Source organism: Panthera leo, chromosome E2 (genome assembly GCF_018350215.1).
Source record: "Panthera leo isolate Ple1 chromosome E2, P.leo_Ple1_pat1.1, whole genome shotgun sequence".
Classification (NCBI taxonomy): domain Eukaryota; kingdom Metazoa; phylum Chordata; class Mammalia; order Carnivora; family Felidae; genus Panthera; species Panthera leo.
Window position 1 is genome coordinate 32,794,865 of NC_056693.1, and position 19,528 is coordinate 32,814,392.

At 53.4% G+C, this 19,528-nt stretch overlaps 1 protein-coding gene across 1 annotated transcript in view; it reads left to right on the forward strand.

Moving 5' to 3' along the window:
* Positions 1–1,011: 1,011 nt before the first annotated feature.
* SLC6A2 (solute carrier family 6 member 2) overlaps positions 1,012–19,528 on the forward strand; it is a 46,886-nt gene continuing 28,369 nt past the window's right edge. Inside the window, exons 1-4 of the mRNA XM_042920024.1 lie at positions 1,012–1,084; positions 1,500–1,824; positions 14,208–14,339; positions 16,260–16,497. Coding sequence (XP_042775958.1) covers positions 1,551–1,824; positions 14,208–14,339; positions 16,260–16,497 — 644 coding nt within the window. The 5' untranslated portion in view covers positions 1,012–1,084; positions 1,500–1,550. The remainder of the gene's footprint in view (positions 1,085–1,499; positions 1,825–14,207; positions 14,340–16,259; positions 16,498–19,528) is intronic.

Here is a 19,528-nt window from a genome sequence, read left to right on the forward strand (position 1 = left end):
CCCACCCTCCCCACACGCAGCACTGCGCATCCCCTACCGTGCTGTTTTTCCCTATGCAAATATCACCTCACATACCATAGAATGTGTGCATTTATTTTGCTTCTTGATTCCCGTCTCTCCCTGGCAGAATATCAACGCCACCCGGGCAGGGATTTTTGAGTTAAGTTGTGCAGGCCTAGAACAGTGCCTGGCACATAGCAGGCACAGATAGGAACAAATGAGTTAGGGGTAAATGAATGAGCGGAGAAATGAATGAAGCCCGATAGAACGAGGGTCAGAACTGCAAATCTGGGCTAGCCTGCCCGTAACAGAGATGTAGGAGTAAGGGTTGGGGCGTGACCTTTCAACCCCGAGCCGGCCAACTGGCCGGCCATCGCGTTTGCCTGTTTGCCGACCGCGGCAATGCGCTGAGCAGAACATTCCCACTTCGTTGACGGAGAAACTCTGGCAGGGTAAGTTTCAATGGCCTGCGGCAGATGACAGAGCCCGTGCTGACTCGGGTCGTTTGCTCTCCCGGCCCCCTCTCAGACGCGACTCTGACCCCAGTTCTGGGCGTCTCGCTCTCTTCCCGCGGTGGGAAGCCAGAGCCCGGTGGCCCCCGGGAGCTGCGCCTGGCGCGCCGGTGCGTGCTGGAAAGGGAGCGGGCACCCGGGTCCCCGAGTCGCCCCCCGAGCCCGCGCCGCGCCCCCGCCCCTGCCCGGCCCCGGCCACGCTGTCAGTCTCCATTAGCGCTAACAGGCTCCAGACGGAGCGGGCCCGGCGCGGGCTTAATGCAATCGGCGCGTTACCTGGGGCGCAGGCTACATTACCAGCCCGGCCCCCGCCCGGCGCGGCCAGAAGCAGCCAGCGCGCGCCCCGCCGGCCGCCCCGCGCCTCCCGCGCTCCTCGGGCCGCGCCCGAGCGCCACGCGGCGGAGCCCAGCCCCGGCCGGCGCCCCACAGCCCGTCGCGGCCAGGCGGGGCACCCGGGACCGCGGCGCTGCCGGACACGTGAGTGCGCCCTGCGCGCCGCCCGGCCGAGGTGTGCCGGAGACCCCGGCTGCGTGCGCAGAGCGAGAGCGGTAGCGACTTTGAAGTGCGGAGGGGTAAGTGTCGGGAGGCTCCTGGGGCTGCCGGAGGTGGCACAGATCCCGAGCTGGGGGACAGGGGGCAGCCAGGGGCACGGGCAGGGTCACCGCCCTGGGAAACCTCCGCCTCCGCGTGTCCCAACCCAGCCATTTGGGGGCGAGAGGGAGCGGGCGAATGAGGGAAGCGCTGTGGGGTCCGGGACCAGACCCACAGGGCCGGCAGGGTTGGTCTCCAACTCTAAGTTCCGTCTCAGTTCCGCGCCACTACCGCTCTTTCCAAATTTTACCAACAGACGCGCGCGAGTCTGGGGGAACCCTGCGTCCGCTCGGTGCGCGCGCTGGCCGCTCTATCCCCGCGCTCCCGGGAGGTCTCGGGAGGCGCATGGAGGGCGGGATGGCCTAGTGACCACATCTTTTCCTTTTATCCAAGCAGAGCCTCGGCGCGCTCCCAGTACGGCTGACGTTCCCCTCGCCAACCGCACCCATGCTTCTGGCGCGGATGAAGCCGCAGGTGCAGCCCGAGAACGGCGGGGCGGACCCGGGGCCGGAGCAGCCGGTGCAAGGGCGCAAAGCCGCGGAGCTCTTGGTGGTGAAAGAGCGCAACGGCGTCCAGTGTCTCCTGGCGTCCCGCGATGGCGACGAGCAGCCCCGGGAGACCTGGGGCAAGAAGATCGACTTCCTGCTGTCAGTGATCGGCTTCGCGGTGGACCTGGCCAACGTGTGGCGCTTCCCCTACCTCTGCTACAAGAATGGTGGCGGTGAGCCCCCTGATGGGCTGGGGTTTGGACTTGGGAGGCTACCTGACCGCAGCAGTGGCCAGGACCGGGGCCGGGATGGAGGAGCTGGGATGCGCGGGAGAAGAGGAAGCACGCGAGCGAGTCTGGAGCGCAGAAGGGTCTGCACAGGGCTCACGGAAACAGAATTGGAGTCCTCAGTGGAAAGGGGAAGTGGAGGCTTGCCCCTGGACAGTGATAGGTGCATGAGGAATGTAGGTGATCTTTTGATGGTTCGCAAGAAGATTTGGAGAGCTCTGCAAGGGGTGCCAGAAGTGCACAGGATGTGACAGCCAGGCACACAGTGATCCTAACTCCAGCACTTTGAGTCTTGGGGCAGGGACCTCTGGGCCAGAAGGGGAGAGAGGATGTGGGTTCCCTGAAGGCACTTGGGAGGCCTTGCACTCTTGGGGACAGAGACTCTGGAACTGAGACCCACAAAGAGAAGCTAGTGTCAGAGAGCTCCACTGTCATGTTGGTGTTTGTTTTGATGGAGGGGCCGGAGTGCACAGTCTAGGTAGGAATGGGTCTTTAGGGACGAAGAACTGGCCCGATGCTTGAGGCAGGTGAAGCCTTTGCCCCCTGCAGCCGCCTGGGGTCCTTGGCTCCGATGCAGGGTGGAGTAGGAGAGGGGCCTGGAGAAAACTCCAGTGGAAGTAGCGAGGCTCTCTCCCCTTTCCCGTGCAGGGTGACACGATACCCACTTGCCTGGGATGCAAGTCTAGAGACCAACTATAGCCCAACCAAATGGCAGAGCCTTGGAAGAAGCAGCTTGGGGGGACAGGACACAAGGTCCTAAGACCCTAACTCCTTCTTGAGGGCCTTTGCTCGTGGGTGCCTAAACCACACCAGTCCTGCGCTCATTTGCTAGAGTTCAGGGGTGCCCTGCAGAGAGCCTGGAAAAATGACAGGAAGGAAGAAGTTGGCACACGGGGGCTCAGCTCTGGAAACTTCTGTCTATTCCCTGGGCCATCCCGCCTGGCAGTAACTGTAGCTCAGGACTCCAGGGGCTCAGAAGGAGGCAGGGCAGATGTTTCCTTACCTGGAACCAGGTAAAGGGAAAGCTTGTGATCTGCCCCATAGGGTCTGGGACCCAGCTGTTTGCTTCAGTGTTTGCTCTGGACACTTGCTTTGGTGGAGAAATGGGAAACGTGACCCAGAGGTGACACTCTTCCGTGTTTGGCTGCTGTGGCCTCTCAAGAGTCTCTGGTCAGGTTTAAGAATTCTGGCCCTTTGGACCCAGGAAGGGAGGAGATGCAGCTTCCGTGTATTTTTAGCAGGTGGGGAGGTGATGAATGGAAGACAGACTGAGAGACCCTGAGATGTGCCATCCAGCATGACCTCAGTGACCATCTGAGACCGTGTGTCCCCAGACAGCAGAAGCCTCTATCAATAATCAGCAATATTTACAAGTTCCTCCCTGGTGTGAGGCACAGTGCTGGGCTCTGTAAGGGTCACCTAGATAGATTCATCACCACACCTGCCTGCCAGGAGCTTCAGTCACCTGAAGTGTCATATGCCATCCCCACGCCACTGCCACTGTTATAAGCGTTGGGTGAAACTGCAAGGATCCCAGATGGCCAGCCGCACACATCAGCTAGATGGATATTCTGGGGCCCCGCAGACACCGTGTGCTCACTTGGTCATTGCCACCAATTGTGACCACCTGCTGCCTGCAAGGTGATATACCAGGGGCTCAGGGCACAAACATAGCCGATTTGTCACAGGTTCCAATTTGTAGGTAAATTTGGCCAGAAGCTCCCTCTCTTGGGTCTGCTAGCCCTGTATATCACCCACCTGCGTTGTTCGGTCATTTATTGCTTTGTGTATCTGTCACCCACACAGACTGGGGCACATTGAGAGCATAGACTGTCACTTCTTCCTCCATTTCTAATGCCCAAAGTAAAGTCTGGATCCTAGGAATGCGATAGAAGGTACCCAACAAACTTCTGTTGAGTGAATAAATGAATGAAAATGGTCCAAGTCCTCAGAGACCTAATGCCTATCCAGAAACACTGACTAACCCAGAGAGGCAGCATGCACTGGGAGGGGTGGGGCCAGCAATCTAGAAGTTAGGGGCCTTGGCCGTGGAGTCCCGGGTTCCAACTTCTGGCAGTGTGATTTGGGGCAGCCTCTGAAGCCTCAGTGTCCTCATCTGTCAAATGGAAAGAATGGCTTTCAGCTCAGAGGATAAGGACGTGATGATATGATAATGCCGGTGGAGAGCCAGGCAGAGAGCATGGCCTTAGTAAAGGTAGCTGCTGCTTTTCCTTAACATTTTGATGACGTGTGACATGGGTGGGAGAGGTGACAGGCGCTCTAAAGGCCCGAAGAGGGGCTGCTTGGGAAAGATTCGGAGGTGGACTGTGCTTGGAGCACCGCCCCAAGAAAGGGAAGGGAGGTGCATGGACAAGCCTTGAGAAGAAGATAGGAGGCATTTTATTCGAGAATGCACATGCGATCATCGCAGAGACTAGGAGTGCGGGCTGGCGGGAGGGCAAGCCATCAGCGATAAGGGCGGAGAGACAAGTTGGGGCCCGGCCCCGGAGACCTTGAATGCCAGGCTAAGGGGTGGAGAAGTTGTCCCAGTGAATTTCCATTTCTGGCTGGGGTGGCCATGGATGACACAGGGGAGCGAGGCAGCCTCCCATTTCCATCGCAGACTCGAAGGCAGATCCTTTTCTCCTCACCCCTCTGGGGGAGCTCAGCTGGCCCCTTCTGAGCTTGATCTCTGCGGAGACCCCCTGGCTGCTCCTTGGGGATCAATTCTTAAATGTAATTCTAAAGTCAGCCCCTGAGATGGGCAAGCAGGTTGGCAAGCAGCCAAAAGACCCAAGTTTGAATTCCAGCTCTGTTTCTGTGGGCACAGCCCAGCCCGTCGCTACGCCCGAGTTCCCCACTACAGCTGGAGGTGAGCATAGGTGACCCCCAAGACCTGTCCCTCTCCAAAGACCTGGCTCGGCTCTGCACTTAAGCCCGGACTCACCCGCCCTGTTTATTTCATGGCCTGTGTTCTCCTCTGGTGCCAGTTTACCAAAGTAACCTCCGCGCCTGGCTGCTCACGCTGGCCCATACTGGAGGGTGTTTTGAAATGGTAAAAGTGCCAGGAGTTTAGGCCCCCGGCTAATACTTTCTGAGTTAATTCCTGGGAAAGATGAGCCTGCCTGAACATCTTCGCATAGGCCAGCTGCTGGGACGCACAAATACGGGAAGCTGCCGATGGGGAATGCCTTGAAATTTCCAGGGTTCGGAACCTTCTCAAACGGAGTGCCGGGCAGTGGGGCTATTTTCAGGGTGCTAGATACTCCCCCTGCACTGGTGGTGGTCTTGGGCCTGGCCGCGCTGATGTCCGGGGAGGCGTAGGCAGATCGACCGGGTCCCCATGTCTGCCTCCCTGCCAGGGAAGGGGTCTCGGCAACGGCCGCTTCAGTTTGAGACAAGTCCTGTGCCGTCAGACACATGGTCTCTAGGTTCAGACAGACCCACGTTTGCATCTGAGCCTGACACTTCCCGGAAATGTAGTCTTGGACTCCTCCTCTCTCGGCGTCAGTTTTCTTGTGCAGAGAAGGGGAAAGAGTATACTTTCTCATCAGCAGGGTGATGACGTGTGCAACATAGTGGGGGTTCAATAAATGGACCCGCGCCTATTATTGTTATCATTTGGTGATTTTTAACCACAGGCTAGACCCAGTGGCGTCCTGGTTTTGGAGGGAGCAGAACTAATTCTAAGGAAGAACTGAGGAAGGGGAATAAGGCTGGAAATTAGGCACATCTGGGTCACGGGAAAGCAAGAGGCAAGACCTAGGCTTTGTTCCAGGTCCTGGCAGTCCAGCCTCGCCCCACTGCACTTTCCTCACCTGGAAAAGGGGGATTAACAGTCCCGCACCAGGTCCCGTGAGATGTGGTTCTGGTCCCGGATAGGGTTCTCCTCCTTTCCTGAGTAAGCTGAGCATCTCAGGTATGCACAGCCCATGGGGGGCAACCCTCTCGGCCAAAATATCTGGGCTTCTGGAGGCTGGGTGTGAAGCGTGGCTGGTACAGAGATCAGAGGTTTGCAGACTCAATGCCCTCACCTCCGGCCTGGCTGTAGGAGGCCGTCTACACCCTGAGCTTGCCAAGCCTGACCCTGACGCTGACGGTTCGGCTCAGGTACACATGAGCCAGGTACACACGCCAGCTGGCGTGGCCCTCCGCTGACGAGTTTGCAGGAATGAGGTGCTCATCGGGGGCTAGAGCTGAGACTTTAATCCGGGGTCATCAGCAGGAGGGGGCTCACTGCTCTGAGCTGGCCGTAAAAGATCTAGAGAAGCTGTTTCCAACAAGATGGGATTTCGTGGGGATAAATGCTACACCCTGTCCTGTGGTCCCAGACCCAGTTGCCTAACTAAGGATTAGGTCACCATGCAAGTAAAGGAAGGCCCTGGGGATTTCATTAGCTGCATCCTCCCTGTGGCTCCCTTCTGGGAACCATTTATTTAACCAGAAAACATTTCCGATGTGCTCATAATATGCCAGGAACGTGGAGATGAGCAAAAGGCAATCCCCATCTTGAGAGAACTCTTAGTCTATTGTAAACATCCTTAAAAGCTAATGTCATTTGGGGTTCTGTGATTGGAAGTATTATATCCCAGATGGGGGGGATGAGGTTCTACTGATCTTTGTGAGTTGTGTTGCCTTCCAAAATACAGTTCTGAGCATCCCAAACGCCCTCTTATTTGTTCATTTTGAAGAGACCAGAATGGAGATAGGAAACCAGAACTTCAAGGAGCTATATGGAAAGCCCCAGAATTCTTAATAAATATCAGGTCAGACCCTGCAAAGTTGACAGCAGAGAGAGAATCGCCCCATGCGGAGGGGAGCCCCAATGCTAGTCTCCCTGCTTTTAACCCCCTTTGCCCTCCTTAAGGGAGCAGGGGTGTTAATCCGTCAGGAAGTGGGCATTTCTCCTTGCTGGGGATGTTCCCGGGTCTCAGATTGAAGGCCCGGAGGTCAGCGGGAAGCCCCTAAAGTGACCGTGCTGCTCGTTTTGTGTGGAACTTCCTCCCGGAGCAGCAGGCATTTCTGCAGAGGGGTGCACCCGTGCTCCTGGCCAATCTCAGTAAAAGTCAGGAGGACTCAAGAGCTGCGAGGCTCCACTTGGGCTGAGGTTAAAGGGATCCTGGGGCCAGTGGGCAGGGGCAGATGAGTCTCGCGGAGGAGGAAACATGAGTGGTCACCGCATGGTTCCAATATCCTACCCTGGGCAGAGTCTGTGTTGACAAACATGAATGATCTGGGCTTCGTTTATTGTAAGAAGTGGAGTGTTTCTCTAAAGAAATGGCCGTGTGAAGCCAGCTGTTTAACTGGCAGAGACTTGGGGGTGGGGGTGGCGGGTGGCCCTATGCCCGACACCCAGCGTGCACAGCATTGCTTTGGACAAGACTGATCTGTTCCATTCTCCATGGTGCGAAGGACAAAAAGAAGGTGGAAAGTGAAGGCTGCGGGGGAGGGATTTGGGGAAGGCAAAAAAGCAGTGCCGGCCAGAGGGAGAGGTCAGCTGCCAGGTTCAGCAGAGCCTCAGCTGGCCGTGGGCACCTCTGAAAGGGGGACGGCCACAGGGGGAGTAACCGGCCTCACTCGGGATAGGGACATGAAGGGTCCGGGGGACCGCCTCCACGTCCTCCTGTGCTGGTGAGCCTCCAGCAGGCATTCGGCGCTGTGCTCCGTGCAGGACCCGGCCACCGTCCCCTGCACAGGCACTTGTCAACTTGGCGATTTCCAGTTTACAAAGTTGCACTGTGCGTGCTCTGCGGTGTGACGGTGGGATGTGATTCCCGTTTACAGAGCGCCTGCTAAGCGCCAGGTAGTTACTTCTCCTCCATCGTCTCCAATTATCACAGCAAACCAGAGATGCACTGGCCAATTCTCCGGCTCCCCAGACCCCAGCGGGGTGTCCTACAATTCAGTCCTGACACTGGCGACCGGGAGTTGGCAGACCCCTCAGGTTAAGGACTCAGTCCCGCAAGACTGCCCCCACTTCAGATGCCACCCATGGGTCTCAAGCTGTCACCTGTGCTTCTGACCACCTGGCTGTAAGTCAGGGGTTTCCATGATCCTCTCTTCAGGTCAGTAATGTGCCACAGCAGCTCATAGAACTCAGGGAAGCACTAACTTACATTTTCCAGTTTGTTATAAAGGGTATGGTAAAGGATACCAATGAGGAGGTGTATGGGGCAAGTTCTGGACGAGTCCTGAGTGCGGGAGCTTCTGTCCTCATGGAGTTGGGCTGTGCCACCCTCCTGGCGTGTGCTGATGTTCACCAGCCTGGAGGTTTTCCAGGTTCCGTAGTGCAGAGATTTTTATGGAAGCTTCATCACGCGGGCGTAATCGATATTAGCTTTATTTGTCTCCAGCCCTTCTTTCTTTCCTGGAGGTTGGAACCTGGGGCCGAAAGTTCCAAGCTTCTAATCAGGGCTTGGCTCTTCTGGTGACCAGCCCCCGTCCAGGAGCTCACCGGGAATTGTCTCATTAGAATGAAAGATACTCGTGTCACCCAGAAAACTCCAAGGGACTTAGGAGCCCTGTGTAAGACATTCCTATCACCCCCACTCAGAAAATTACAAGGGTTTGGGGCACCTGGGTTGCTCAGTCGGTTGGGCATCTGACTCGTGATTTGGGCTTAGGTCATGGTCTCACACTTGGTGAGATGGAGCCCAGTGTGGGGCTGTGCGCTGACAGAGGCGTGGAGCCTGCGTGGGATTTTCTCTCTGCTCCTCCCCTGCTCGTGTGTTCGTGTTCTCTCTCCCTCTCTGCCTCTCTCTCTCTCTCTCTGTCTCTCTCTCTCTCTCTTTCTCAGAATAAATGAATAAACATTAAAAGAGAAGAAGAAAATTACAAGGGGTTTTTAAGAGCTCTGTCTTAGAAACCCAGAGCAGAGACCAGATATAGTAAAACCTTGGATGGCGAGTAACTTGTTTTTCGAGTGTTTCCGCAAGACGAGGCACACATTTCTAAAAAATTTTAACTTGATAAAGCAACGATGTCTTGCAATACGAGTGGTACGTGACGTTGAATGTCACATGATCACAACGGAGCCAATGATTCGGAGCCAATCGTTCTTCTCTCTCTCTCTCTCTCTCTCTCTCTCTCTCTCTCACACACTGCGGGATTATAGGTAATCGTCTCCTAGGCTCAGGTGCTCCGTCTCAGGCCGCGGTGTTTGGCAGAAATCAGTGACTTTTCCAGAACGTTGGAAGGTGCCCATGACTGGCAGTAGTGTATTTTTGTCCCTTCAAAGCACCGATGGACAGTCCTTTGCTTTTCTATACAAGAGGAAGCTTAGGAATGCTTGGCTTCCTTCTAGGTCATTGGATAAGCTCCTGGTTAAAGTCGTGCGAAAAGAAAAAGATTCCATTGAACCGATAGATAGCAGTGACTCTGTTAGGGATAGTGAAAGTCGTCCTACACAATAACCCTCCTCTCTCCCGTCTCCCTTACACCAGCCACGAAGGTCTTCCAAGGTAAGCGCAGGTTAATCTGTTTATTTTTCTTTATGTTTTGAATTTTCTTTCTTATTTTGCATCCTATTACCATATTGTAATCATTTTTATATGAATATTTTGGGGCTGTGGAATGAATCATCTGAGTTTCCCTTATTTCTTATGGGGAAATTCGCGTTGATATACAAGTGCTTTGGATCTGGACACATGTTTCTGGAATGAATTATGCTTGCAAACCAAGGTTTTACTGTATCCGTATTCCATACTGTGTCACAGGGGGTCTTCCCCGGGCCCTGTGCTTTAGACAGCCCTGCTCCGCCCTCTTTCCCTTCTCACCGAGGCCTGCCCACCGAGAACACTGCCCCCCCTCCCCCCACCCCCGCCACCACTCCAGATACCGGTTCCCAGTCATTCCCTGTGCAAACGCCCCAACCTCCTTCTGGGTCTGAACGGGCCTCTCGCTTCATTCCTTCTGTAATGTGCACAGGCCGCAGGCCCCAGGGGAGGCCAGAGACCTGTGGTCTGCAGGGGTGTGGACAGAGCTTAGACATGTGTGTGCAATAATCCATACATACGTGCAAAAGGCCTTGTGTGTCCCTGGACAGAGCTGAGGTGGGGCTTCCCCCTTCGCCGCCCCGTTGTGGCACAGGGCTGTCAGAGGCGAGGGCTCCAAAACGGAACCTTATGATAGAACAGTTATGAACGTGCACTTGTCGAGGCACGAAGATAGAGCATGTTTGATTTAAAAGGTGCAGCCTGATGGGTCATGTGGAAAACCGTGGCCATGTGCGGTGTCCAATGCCAGGGCCACCTTGCCCCCCGGCCCCACCCGCGTGCCTGCCGCGAGCAGCACCGGCTCTCACGCAGATGTCACCCTCTCTTGTGCCCGCCCTTATGTCTACTATGCCTTCAGGGTGTTCAGGGCGAGGGCACAAATCTGGCTACTCTCGGCATTGACCGAGGTTTTCTTGGAACTCTGGCGAAAGCCGCAGCCACTGCCCATCCACAGCTGAGCCACGGGCGCCGAGGGAACAGTCCCACGAGTCTTCACTTCTTGATATATCAGGCTGTGGCCAGAAGGCACAGTTGGAGGCATCTGGCCCTCAGCAGACTGGGAAGTGGGTTCCCTGAGGGACCCAGCTCTCCTTCCTGCAGCCCCTCCCTGGTCATACTCTCTCCAGCTCACCCCGGATTCCCAGTGGGCCTCCGCCCTTCTGCCTCCTGCTGAGGGCCCTGCAGACATTCCCTCCCCTTTCCTGAGCTCCTCTCATTTGCCCTCCTCATCTGCCCCAGCGCATCCCACTCGGAACTTGGTGCCCCTGGGCTTCACTTCCTGAGGGCTTGGCATTTGTACAGAAGATTCCAGAACCCCTCTCTGACCAGTGCGGTGCCTCTTTAATGGTGAGGTTGCAGGCAGTGTGCCCTGGGCTAGCAGTGATGGGACGGATGCTTTCCTTACTAAATTCATCCGAAGGCCATTTGTCAGAGTCTCTTTTACGGCCCACAGGTCTTTCCTCGGGTGTTCGTGTGTGTCACTGTGCAGAAGGGTCATGAGTGTGCACGGGTGTGCATCTGTGTGCGTGCATTTGTGTGAAGACTGCCAGGAGCTGAGAGCCTCAGGAGATATGCCCTGTGGGTGCTCCTCTGGGTCTGTACACCAGGACCTCCGTAACCAGAGAGAGCATTCCAGAATCAAGACAGGATTGTGGGCTGTGGCGTCTGAGGTTCTCAGCTCTCAGACCCTGTGCAAGGCCAGTTTGCAGCTGGTACTGCCACGTGTGAAGACGTAGCAGGGCCTTGGGGATGTGGTGGTTATGGGCCTTGCAGGGCAGTAGCTTCTGGAAAGTTTGCAGTCCAGCCTCAGTTTCCCAGGAGCTGCTGCGGGGCTGTTTCTGAGCGAGGCCTCCTCGGCTGACCTCAGGCATCCCTGAAACCCCTTTCTGGCTCTCCAGCCCTGCTCCAGCTTCCTCCAGATCTTTCTGCAAGGGGGCTTGGCCCAGCCAGCTGGTCAGTGTCTTCTTTTGGAATAAGGCACTGGCCCCTGGGCAGCTTTCTGGTTTTTATGCACACTCAGCTGCTGCGCCATCATTCTGGAGTGTTCTTGGGCTGTTTCCTCCTGAAGCAGTGGCTGGGCTCACATCACAGGTACTCACAGAGAAGAGCCTCGGGCTCGTGCAGACCTGTCATCCTCCCTCCTAATCTCCTCTGCTGGCACTCCCAGCCAAGCACAAGAGGAGACGAATGTCCAACTGGGCAATTTACCTACCTGTTGTAAACCTGTTGTAAACCTCCGGCCACCCGGAGGTTTGGAGTGGGGGACATTGGCCCGAGTGAGACGCCTGGTTAGTTGGCTGACGTTGCTGTTTCCCTTCGCTGTGGAAAGGAACGCCAGTGCCAACATCTGAGCCGTGAGCCCCGCTCTTTCCTTCCCCGCCGTCCCTCGGGCCACCGACCTCAGTCTTCAGACCTATTCAACAGTCAGATGCGTCTGTTTCCCCTACTCTCTGGTTCCCGTCTCCCGAGGGCAGTAGCAAGGCGGTGGGAGACAGAGTGGGGCTCAAAGGGATGTCCAGATTATTCTATCTGGACAAGCAACTTAACCTTTCTTAGCCTCAGTTTCCTCATCTGTTGAGTGGAAGTAGCGGTAATTACGTCTCAGGGATGATTTCAAATGAAGAATTACATAAAAGCTCAGTGTGTGGCTCGTCATATAACAGATGTTCACCAATGTCACCATCACCACCACCAACTACCTCTGTCACATTACCAGCGTCCATTCCATCGCCACCACCACTACTGCCAGCACCGTGGACAGACGAGAGCTCAGGTACCAGGTCGGCCCTCTCTGCGTGTGGGAGAGGGAGAAGGACAAGGTGGAGTCTGAAAGCAAGAAATGAGGAGGGGACGAGAGAGGGTGGCACGTGGGCATTCAAAGAGGTCCAGCAGGGAGCAGGGGATGGGGTATTGGACCAGTATATATGACCAACTGACGAGATGGCTAAGCTGGCCCCAGATCCCCAGTTCCAGGACAGCCTCCCCTCTGAGACCCTGTTCAGCCTCACGTCCCTCACTGAAGCTGGAATATTCTGGCGTCTACAAATTATGTTGGGAATGGCTCTGGAGCTCTGGAGGCAGGCAGACCTAGGGCCAAACCCCAGATCCATCACTTACTGGCTGGGTGACCTTGGTCAAGTCACTGGATTTCTCCAAGCCTCAGTTTCCCCCTCCGAGAAATGGGCATAGCAGTTGCTACCTCAGACTTAGGGTCGATGGGATCACGGATGTCCAGGGCCCAGTGCCTACATGATACGTAGGAGGGACTCACTTCCTGCTAGTGTCTTTCCTGTGCCCACAGTGCTGGTCCTTCTCTTGCTTCGGAAGGGACTGGATCCCAGAGCACTGGGGCCGACACTTCACGCTTTGTCCTTAAGATCCCTGGGCTTCCCGAGGAGCAGCCCTGGGAAGAAAGTGGGGGCTCAGCCTGAGTAAGTGAGACTGGGTGAGTTTGAACCTGGGGTGCCGCGTGACTTTGCCATAATTCCTCGCTAGCTTGGAGCCTCAGTTTCCACGTCTGGGAAATGGAGATAGCAATCATCGCTGCATCTTAGGGTCACTGTGAAGGTCGAAGGAGACCTTGTATGGAAAGCACCTGGAACACGGCACAGGATGTTATATTCCTCCTGCTACTGTCATTAAATATTTCCCGGCTTCTGCACTTTCCTGGTGTGGGCGGGCCAGAGAGTGTTTGGTTTCCAAGGCTACTGCATCTCCGCCAAAGGCCAGAGGCGGGGACGAGTGTGGATCTGGCCTGGCCACCTCCAGCTGCGTCAGGAAAAGGAGCTGGCATTTTGCTTCGGTCACGCTGGCAGCCTGGGCTGACATGGCACGTATCCCAGTGAGTCACCTAACGGCGTCAGAGCCCGGTAAGCTCGCCCCAGGCTGCCGGACACGCTGAGCATCATCTCTGAGACTCACACACGTCTCATCCCAGCAGGAATTCTCTCGGGGATGAGTTGCTGCCCATGGCCAGGGGCTCTCACTGGTGTCTGCGATGCTCTGGGTGGGTTTCTTCCCTGGTCAGACGCTCGCTCTAGGGATTATTTGCCTTCAGTCGCCTGTAGCAGGGGGAGCCTGATGCGTTCGAAGACCTGAATGTGAATCCTGCTTCTGTCCCTTACCAGTAGCAAGAACAGGTCTGATTCAACTCCCTTCCCTGCCCTCAGTTTCCCCCGGAGGTGGGGGACATAATGACCCTGTCTGATCATGTCTCTGAGCAGCTGTGAAACTAATAATCCAGTGAGATTGTGTTTGGGAAAGCCCCATGTGACCTGAAAATGAGACAAATATAAGCAAAGTTAGAAACTCAATCGTGTGAGGCTTTGGGCACTGTCTCTCCCTCACTGATGTCAGTTTTCTGACCTTTAAAAGGAGGGTTTGGGGCAACTGGCATTCCCCAGAGTGGTGATCCATGAAAGAAAAGGTTCTGCATTTAAATGAAGTTGGTAAAGACTGTACCTCTAAGCATCTTCATGGTGCTTCATAGTGTGTGCCTATGTGTATCCAAGGCCAGAAGAATCCTGCCAGGAACAAGCTCGTTCAGCTTTGATTAACCCAGATTTTACTGATTTGACCACACAACCTCATTATCATAGTGATGGTTTTTCCTGGTCCCACAACAATTACTGTTACTGTTACTGTTACGATTATTTGTCTTGAGCGCTCTGTGTTAAATCTATTTCCCTACCACAAAACACCCCTTGGGAAGTGGCCGGGGAGCAGATAACTGAGGACACTTAGGCTCTGGCAGACATTGATCCAAGCAGGTGCAGGGGGCAGACGCAAGGCTGGCCAGGGGTCCAGGGAGTCATGCTCTGCCTCTGTGTCCTCCAGGTGCCTTTCTGATCCCGTACACCCTGTTCCTTATCATTGCTGGGATGCCCCTGTTCTACATGGAGTTGGCTCTGGGCCAGTACAACCGAGAAGGGGCAGCCACAGTGTGGAAGATCTGCCCATTTTTCAAAGGTAAAGGATGGGTGCAGGGGAGTCAAGCAGTGTCCAAAAGATTTCCTTGGTGCCCCTGGAGAAACTGCTCCAAAGGTGGGATCCGAGGGGTAGACCAGCTCTCTTGGGGGATTCGTAGGTATTGGCAAGGTCAAAAGCATCCACCATTGCAAGCTACACGGAGAGCCCTTGGTGTGTCAAGGCCAGCTTAGCCTAGAGAGTCTGGGAGCCTGGGTACCAGTCCAGCCTCCGCTGCTGACTGACCAGAGGGTGTCTGTTTCCTGTATGGGAAATATTTACAAAAGTGCTAGAAGTACTCAACACATGCCTCTACTCTCCCCTCTTGCTCCCATGGCAGACATGATAAATAGATCGTAGACCTTTCTGGGCTCAGCTAGGAAATTGTCTCACAGTCCTGAATACAGCAGCCACGACTAATCGATCACATCTGGGACAGGTGATGAAGCCTGCTTGCATTTGGGACTTGGAGCCCATCTGGGAAAAAATAGCCATAGCAACTGCCATTTCTTGGCCCCCATATGTCTACGAGAAGGGTATGGAATCAGAATTTGTGTCTCCCAAGCACTGCTTAGTGAACTGGGCCCGGGTGGCACTGAGGGCCAGTATGATCCTTATGAGCCTCTTCTCAGCTGGCACCTGTCTCCCGACTGCCTTCTACTCAGTCGTGTAGTAGACAGAGGCTGGTAAGAAGCTTATAAGACGTGTATATTGGTTAGGACTTTTTAGTTTAACTTCCAGAAATCCCGCTCAAAGTGGCTTTCATGTAAAAAGAATTTTTGGCTTATGATATGGTTAAGTCCAAGAGTTTCTGCTAGCTTCGGGTACAGCTTGATCCACGTCCTTGAACAGCATTATCTGGAATCTCTCTCCACCTCTCTCCGTCTGAAGTCGGTGTTAGCATCCGTCTCAGGCATATTCTTCTCAGGTGCTAGCAAAACCGGCCATTAACAACAAGATTAAATCCTACCAAGTTTACCAGTGACAGAATAAATCGAAAACACCTTTTTATCATCAGTAAAGATCCCAGAGAAGACTCTCCTTGGTTTAACTTGAGTCGTATGTTTACCTATCAACCAATCCCTATGGCTGTGGGGAAGCAGACCTCTGGTTGGCCAGGCCTGAGTCGTGTGTCTACAGCCAGATCAAGGAAGTGAGGGATTAGCCTCACCCAAACCTCACATGCTAAGAACACTTAAGGCTACTCCCTTAATCAATATTGCACAGGCCAAAAAAAAAAAAAAAAAAAATGTCTACTGTAGGCAAAAGCCCTAGAACTGGCTAGCCCAAGAAGAGCTTCCGGCATATTCAGGAAGATGAGATTGGCCCACGCATGGAGCAGATGGTTGAAAGGAGGGCCCAGAGAACACCCAGGACTGAAGCGCTAATCAGGGACTGCTTGTTTGGGGTTTCCCAGAAGCACGTCCTGAGACAAGGATTTGTGGAGGGAGTTATTTGGGGAGTCGATTCTAGGAAAGACTGTGAGAGACAGAGGGGAGGGTGTCAGCCAATAAAAGGTGTGTCAATCAAGCCTGTTCCACCAGGGAGCAGGGGCCCATCCCACTGGGAGAGACTGTTAGCATGCCTCACGCTTACTCGGCCCAGGGGGTGAGGGGTCTGGGATACTCACACTCTGGTGCCTCCATACGCTCCAGTACATATGCTCTGGTTGCTCCCTGGGGACCTTAGGGTCCTGACACTTCTGGCCTGCCTGAGGAGTGGGCAAGAGAGGCAAGAGAGAGCACTCAGGCGAAGGGGTCGTGGGCTCCCAGGGCATGGAGGTGAGGCTCTGACAACCTGCTGCAGAGAAGGAGGGGCGTAGGGGTTGGGTCGTGCCATGGTTGGAGCTGGCTCCCCGAGAGAGGTGGCTCTGGGGCTGGGCCCGGGGAAGCCCGCGCCTGATCCCTCTCTGCCCCCGCCCAGGAGTTGGCTACGCTGTGATCCTCATCGCCATCTACGTTGGCTTCTACTACAACGTCATCATCGCCTGGTCTCTCTACTACCTCTTCTCCTCCTTCACCCTCAAGCTGCCTTGGACCGACTGCGGCCATGCCTGGAACAGCCCCAACTGCACCGACCCCAAGCTCCTCAACAGCTCTGTGCTGGGCAACCACACCAAGTACTCCAAGTACAAGTTCACGCCGGCAGCAGAGTTTTACGAGTAAGTCATCGACCCCTTGTCCTATTCACTCGGGCGCACCGAGACCTGTGCGGGGCAGGACCTGGGCCGACCACTAAGGGAAACCACCCCGGTCGGCATTTGTAGGGGGCACTGAGAAGCCACCACGGGCCTGACCCTGGGCTGGGAGCTGAGGATACAGCCCTGGCCAGGGCAGTGGAGGACCCTGTGTTCCGGCCCGGGAGAGTGGGGGTGCGGGGAAATACCCTAGTAAACATGTAAGGAAGCAAGAACGTTTCTCTAGAGAGTCGACGTGCCCTTCAGGAAATAAAACACATTTTAGGGAGTGTAGGTGCTCTTAAAGAACGAAAACCAGGTATATGGGGGGAAAGGACCATTAGCTCGGGTGGCCAGGGAGGGCTTGTCTGAGGAGGTGACATGAACACTGATGAAGCCAACCAAGGGAACATCTAGGGGCTCAGCCAGCAGCTGATGGAACTGGAGCTTGAACCCAAATGGAACTGGTCCTGAAGCTGCCATGTGGCCCACCTGCGCTGCTGTCCCTCTGGGGCTTCCAGGTTGAAGGTTGTCGGTGAAATTCAGAAAGTGAGAAGCAGGCCAGCTATGTGCGGCTCAGGGGAAGTATGTGGACCATGTGTGCCTGAAAGGCACTGACTGGTGGTAGAAGACAGAATGTCTTTTTTAAAAAGACACGTTTTATGTTGAAATCATTGTAGATACAGAAAAGTTGGGTAAGTAACATGTAGAGCTCTTGTACACCCTGCATTCAGTCTCGTCTGTCGACACCTTATATAACCCTAGTGCAGTGATTGAAATCTGAAAATTAACGTTCATATACTGTTAACTAACCTGCTAAAGGCCTTTTTTCGAATTCGTCTGTTTTCTCACTAACGTCCTTTTCTGGTCCAGGATCCAGCCCAGAGTGCCACGTGGCATTTAGCTGTCCCTTCCCCTTAGTCCCCAGTCTGTGAGAGTTCTCTGGTCTTTCCTTGAGTGTCATGACCTTGACACTTTTGAAGAGTACTGGTCAGTTATTCTGTGAATTAGGCCTCAGTGTGGGTTGGTTTGCTATCTTCTCCCGATTAAACTGAGGTTAGGCATTTTTGATAAGAATACCATAGAGATGATGCTGTGTCCTTCTCAGTGCGCCATATCAGGAGGGACACGATGACTCTTATTACTGGGGATGGGAACCTTGATCGCTTGGCTAAGACGGTACCTGCCAGCTTCCTTCTGTGTGGAGAGACCATTATTCCCTTTGTAATTAACAAGTGTCTTCTGCGGGAACCTCTCGAGGTTATGTAAATATCTTGTTTCTCATCATCCTTACCCCACATCCTCAGCATCCTTCAATGATTCTTGCCAGCAAAGTTTATTATCATAGCGTTTGCTAATTGTGATTTTCTGTTCCCATCATTCCCTCTAGATGAATTGATTGGGATTCTTTTGTAAGGAAGAGTTGTCCCTTTCCCCCTATTTATTCCTTCATTCTATCATTTACTGATGCATTTTTTTATTGAGATATAATTGACGTATAACTTCATACTAGCTTCAGGTGTACAATAATTTGACACATGTATATACTGCAAAATGATTCCTACAATAAGTTTAGTTAGCATTCATCACTACCCACAGTTACAAATTTTTTTTCCTTGTGATGAGAACTTTCAAGATCTGCCCTCTTAGCAACTTTCAAATATACAGTAGGATCGTTAACTGGACTCACCACGCTGTACATTACATCCCCATGATTTCTTTATTTTATAGCTTCTGGAAGTTTGTACCTTTTTACCACCTTCACCCAGTTTGACCACTCCCACCGCCTGCCTCTGGCAACTACCAGTTCGTTTTCTTTATCTTTGTAAAAAATTTTTTAGTCTCCACGTATAAGTGGGATCCTATGGTATTTGTCTTTCTCTGTCTGACTTATTTTGCTTTGCATAACGCCCTTCAGGGCTGTCCATGTCATCACAAATGGAAGGATATCCATTTTTTTCACGTGAATATTTTATGTATATAGATAAATTATATATTTTATATACACTTACATAAATTTTATATAAGTATAAAAATATTGTATATTACATATATATTTTGTATTGTGTGTATATATATATATCTCTAGTACATATATACACAATACATATATACAACACACCGTAGTTTGTGTGTGTGTGTGTGTGTGTACGTGTGTGTGTATACATATGTGTATATCACACTTTGTCTCTCCGTACACACACACACACACACACACACACACACACACACACACTCTCCATCGTTTTTATACATTCATGCATCCATGGATATCTTGTTTCCATGTCTTGGCTATTATAAATAATGCTGTGAACACAGGGGTGCAGACATCTTTTTGAGTTAGTGTTTCTACTTCCTTCGGATAAATACCCAGCCGTGAAATTGCTGGATCAGCTAGCAGTTGTATTCGTAACTCTCTGAGGAGCCTCCATACTCTTTCCCACAGCGGCTGCACCCGTTTGCATTCCCGCCAACGGTGCACGAGGGTTCCTTTTCTCCACATCCTCACCAGCTCTTGTTACCTCTTGTTTTTTTGATGGTGGTCATTCTACCAGGTGTAAGGTTCTGATATCTCATGGTGGCTTTGATTTGCATCTCCTCCGTCGTTCATTGACATCTGTACGGGCTCGCGGAGAGTTGTTTTACTCTGTGGTTTTCATCCAGAACCGTCAATGTTTATTTGTGGTTCCCCTGTCATCCTCAACTCCATCCTTTTTTTTTTTTTTTTTAATTTTTTTTAACGTTTATTTATTTTTGAGACAGAGAGAGACAGAGCATGAACAGGGGAGGGTCAGTGAGAGGGAGACACAGAATCTGAAACAGGCTCCAGGCTCTGAGCTGTCAGCACAGAGCCCGACGCGGGGCTCAAACTCACGGACCGCGAGATCGTGACCTGAGCCGAAGTCGGCCGCCCAACCGACTGAGCCACCCAGGCGCCCCCTCAACTCCATCCTTTTATGTCTTGAGGTCAACTTGGTTTTGGTCACCTAATGTGAAAATGTTTGCACGTCGGGCT